This window comes from Arachis hypogaea, chromosome 12 (genome assembly GCF_003086295.3).
Source record: "Arachis hypogaea cultivar Tifrunner chromosome 12, arahy.Tifrunner.gnm2.J5K5, whole genome shotgun sequence".
In the NCBI taxonomy this organism is placed as follows: Eukaryota; Viridiplantae; Streptophyta; class Magnoliopsida; order Fabales; family Fabaceae; genus Arachis; species Arachis hypogaea.
The window spans coordinates 31,482,602-31,487,225 of record NC_092047.1 but is presented as its reverse complement, the minus strand read 5'-3'; the positions used below and the strand labels follow the sequence as shown (position 1 = coordinate 31,487,225).

At 30.6% G+C, this 4,624-nt stretch overlaps 1 protein-coding gene across 1 annotated transcript; it reads left to right on the top strand.

Annotated features, from left to right (window-relative positions):
* The first annotated feature begins 2,450 nt into the window (after positions 1–2,450).
* On the top strand, positions 2,451–3,345 carry LOC112729221 (zinc finger protein ZAT11). The gene has a single exon (XM_025779535.2). It carries the CDS (start codon positions 2,612–2,614, stop codon positions 3,197–3,199), a length of 588 nt encoding a protein of 195 aa, XP_025635320.1. The 5' UTR covers positions 2,451–2,611; the 3' UTR covers positions 3,200–3,345.
* Positions 3,346–4,624: the final 1,279 nt, after the last annotated feature.

Genomic DNA, 4,624 nt, shown 5'->3' with positions numbered 1-4,624 from the left:
AAAAATTCAATTTTTAAACCTTTTTTTTTTACCAAAAATTTAATTTTAAAATTAATTTTTTGCTACAAATTTTGACAGTAAAAAAGATGATTGAATATTAGTAGACATATTTACTGCCTCAATACTATTATTATCAGTCATCTGATTTTGCATATAATATAAGAACAATATTAATAACGCCAACTTATTTTTTTTCCAATGTCAACTCTTTTTAATTTAATTAGACAAATATAAAAATATAAGAAGACAATAAGTATAATAGGTAACATATCTAAGCTAGTTTTTCTCCGTCCCCTGTCCCAAATTTAAACTTTTAACTGTATCAAACAAACAAACAAAAGGTCTAACAAGCAATATTACAATACACTATAGCTTTTAAATGAACATAATAACAATCTATACGAAAAGAAAAAGAAAATATAATACCCACAAGGAATACAACATGTCATTCACAGTCACTGCACTACAAAATCATGATTATACAAGTTAATGCACACCTGCTCTAATATAAACTGAAATTCACACATTGCAGTTTGATTTTCAAGAACAAAATTTGAAAGCTTACAGAAGTTTGGATTGGAAGTTTAAACGACGATAAATATCATAGTTTGCAATGTGAAGCAAGCTTTCAGAGAACGGAGAAGAATGGAATTGGGTCACAATAAGGAAAGGCGGTGTAGAATAGCAAACGGCGGTTATTTTTCTTTTTTTATGATATGAATTGGGATCTGGATTTAAATACGGATTTGAGATCGGTTAAATAGTTTGAATTAAAAAAACTAAAATATAAAATTGATATAATTTAGTTTGGACTTTGGACATTTTTTACTTAATATTGGTTTTTTTTTTCTCAAATGATCTAACTTGGATTGGATTTAAAATCTTGCACATCCTTACTCGCCCCTATATCTTAGAATCCTTGTTTCTGCCAACGATAATAATTAAAAATGTTATTTTTATATCAAAATTATTTACTAGGATCAGCTACCAATGTATTTATGTATAAATATATGTGTAGTTTAATTTATTTTTAATATGTATTTATATTTTAACATGTATTTTATATTTGTGGTTGATTTTGGTGTACACGTAACATAATCGATAATAATAAGACGTATTTTAACTTTACTAAAAAGAAAAAGACAAAAATAAATAAAGAAAGTAAAAGAAATATAAAGATGGTGTATATAAGCATATTTATATATAGTATGAAAGAGAACAAATTAAATCCTAGTTACATTTGCATGCATAGTACATGAGAATTTCTGATTCAAGTTTCAAACCATGACAAATGCAAGTTGATAGCTTCTTCGATTGTATATGGAAGCAGCTAGCTCGCCTCAAACGACTCGATCATTCAGTGTGTATTACTATTACTATTTAGCACGCCAATAAACGCGAAAACAAGTTGCTTCCACAAAGAACAAACACGCTTATTTTGTTATTACAAATAAAATAGTAAGCTCAACTTTCACGAGGCCAACAAATACTTTTTATTACATGGAATGTTCAATCCCAAATTATATATGAATATGATGAAAACATCAATTACCAATTACCGATTAGTTATTTATATAAAAATGTATATCAAAATGCGAACGATCATATATTTATATATGCAATAATATAATCAAATTAAATTTAAATTTATTTTTAAAATATGCATAAAAGTATACAAATATAATAGTGACCAATTTTCTTTGTTCATGAAAAGTTTGATTATGTTATCGTTAAACTTGATTCTTCTAAACCATATATAAAATGTTTGATTATTTATCTCCATCAAAAGTTTTATTATTTTGTAGAAGCAATGCGTAAAATAATATACATAAATAAAAAAAAAACACGCAGTGATTACTTTAATTTGATAGTTTATTTTTAATATATACATGAAACATTTTTTTTAATGCCAAATTTGCATTTATTCAACACCTAAGAAATTTAAAAAAAAAAAAAACAAGTTTCTAATATTAAAATAAATTAAAAGATCCAATATTGAAAAATAATAAAATTAATTAATATCGACAGAGAATATTATATCCAAGTGTTCAAAATATATTTTTCATGTTTATTATGCCAACAAAACTGTCACCAAAATTAACACATGCAAATAATCTATTACGCAAAGAAGGGACCTACATAGATACGTAATACACGTTCATTTATTTAATTGTAGTAAATTGGCTCACAAGTTAATTAGTTATGGATATATGTATCAATGTATATTGGTCAAATAGGCACTCCAACAACCATTAACTTAACTAAAGACTCTGATGCCTTCAAATTTAATTTTCATATATTTGAATCATACTAATAGTCAACATTCAATAAAAAGCAAAAAATGCCTCCAAGAATTCGTTGAATTTATATTAGTCAAAATCTTTGACTTTTTCCCCTAGCGGCCTATATATACCTATCTCCATCCCCAAGCCAGTGTTCCTCATATTCATCACATACATCTCAATCTCAAATAATCTCAAATCTCATCATCTCAGATTCTTTTTTCACCCTACACGAATTATACCAATATACTTATTAGCTTGTATTAATCTTTAATTCTAGGCCAATACTTTAGATACAGAGTAATAATATACATAGAATACAGAGAGATATGAAAAGACAACGAGATCATCAAGTAATAATGGATAGTAATAGCATTGACTTGGCACAATGTCTAATGCTACTTTCTCATCAAAACCCTAAAGATCAAAGCAAAGTCCACCATTATCATCGTCACCAGAAACATTTTCACCCAACGGAATTTGAGTGTAGCATATGCAACCGCAAATTCTCTTCATTTCAAGCCCTTGGTGGTCACAAAGCTAGCCACAAGAAACAAAAGATGGAGAAGAATAACAAAGAAGAAGCCACAACTACTCTCAGCTTAGGAGTAGGGAACAATAATAATGTTTTTGTTAACAAACCCAATAAAATGCATGAGTGTTCAATTTGTGGTCAAAGATTCTCTCAAGGGCAAGCACTTGGAGGGCACATGAGAAAGCATAGACTACTTGCCAATCAAGAAACGTTTCTAATTCCTTCTATAAACGACGTCGTCCTGGGAAAAATCCCACCAGTTCTAAAGAGATCTAATAGCTTCAGGGTTATGAGTTTGGATTTGAACCTAACACCTCTGCAGAATGATTTGAACGTATTGTTTGGAAACATGGCACCAAAAGTTGATCCAAGCTGGGTTTGACTCTTAATTTATTTCTTGTAATTAACTTTGTCATATAGTTTCTTTATGAAATTTGTATTTAATTAGAAATAGTCTTCATTATAATATTCTTTTTTATATTGATCTCAAAATAAGGTAGTTATTTTTAACAGTATGTATTCTTTCAATTCTTTAGTGTCAACTTTGTAATCTTATTTTAGTTATTTTTGTATTCATGACTACAACACAACTGACATTTTGCGGCGGTTCTAGGGCATATATTGCGGCAGTTAAACTAAACGCTGGAAGATGGGCCACGGGTAAACGATTAGCGGCGGTTTTAGCTAACCGCTGGAATAACCGCGCGCGTAATAAAAATGGTTTCGCGCTGCTAAATGGCAGGGAATTGAAAACGACACTCGATTTGCGGCGGTTGAAAACTGCCACATCAACCGCCGCTAAATGTCAGAAAAAATACAATATGCATATTTTGCGACGATTAGAAACCACCGTTGCCGAATTCAGTATGTCCTTTAAAATTCTAACTTTTTTTATTATTTTGCCTCTTTTAAAATAGTATGTTTATTCAACTTTACTTTATTAGTTACCGATTAATTTAAAGAACTTCAAATAAAATAAAACAAGCAAATAAACACAACAAACCAAATTATATATATGCAAACATTACTTATATAAAGATATTGTCATAAGTGCATGATTCAATATAAAGTAAAATTTCATAATTTGAAGAAAATAAACATAAAGCACTAAACCAACTTAAATTCAATAGTGTCTAATAACATTGATTGAAAGTAATTATTTTTGTTGGGGGTCATGGTTGCCAGATGAAGATGGCCTTGCGCACGCCGAGGTCGGTGTACTGCCCAAATCATCCAGCGCTACAGCAGCGTCAGCTAGCAAATTGCCTCCTTGCTGTTGGATTATATACCCCAAAACCTTTCCCATTGACTGTCTCTTCGCCTGCTCTTCTTCTATCTTAGTAGTTAATTCTGCAATCCTCCTCTCATACTCCTCATTTTGCTCACCAGAACCCGACGGTTGTCCAGCAGTGTTAACAAATACTTGGGTGGGACATGGTCCAGCACCTAAGGCACAAACTCGTCCTGGGTCCTCCTTTCCAAGAACTTGTGCTAGCGAATCATTTTGTGAAAGGTGCTTAGAGGATTCATCCTGCCTCTCAACATTCGCAATTGCTTCCTACAAATATACAAGAAATTGGAAAGGCATGATTTAACATTAGCACGATATATACAGTACTCTAAGTTTAAAATTTTCAGACGTTACTTACACTAACAACACGCGCATCGGGATGGATATACGAGCCATTTTTTTCTTATGAGTGATGATAAACAACTCTCCTCTACCAACGGGCCTACCTTGTTCTTTCTTCTATATCATTAATATCGATACAATTATGTAAATAACAACACCATATTCAGGAACATT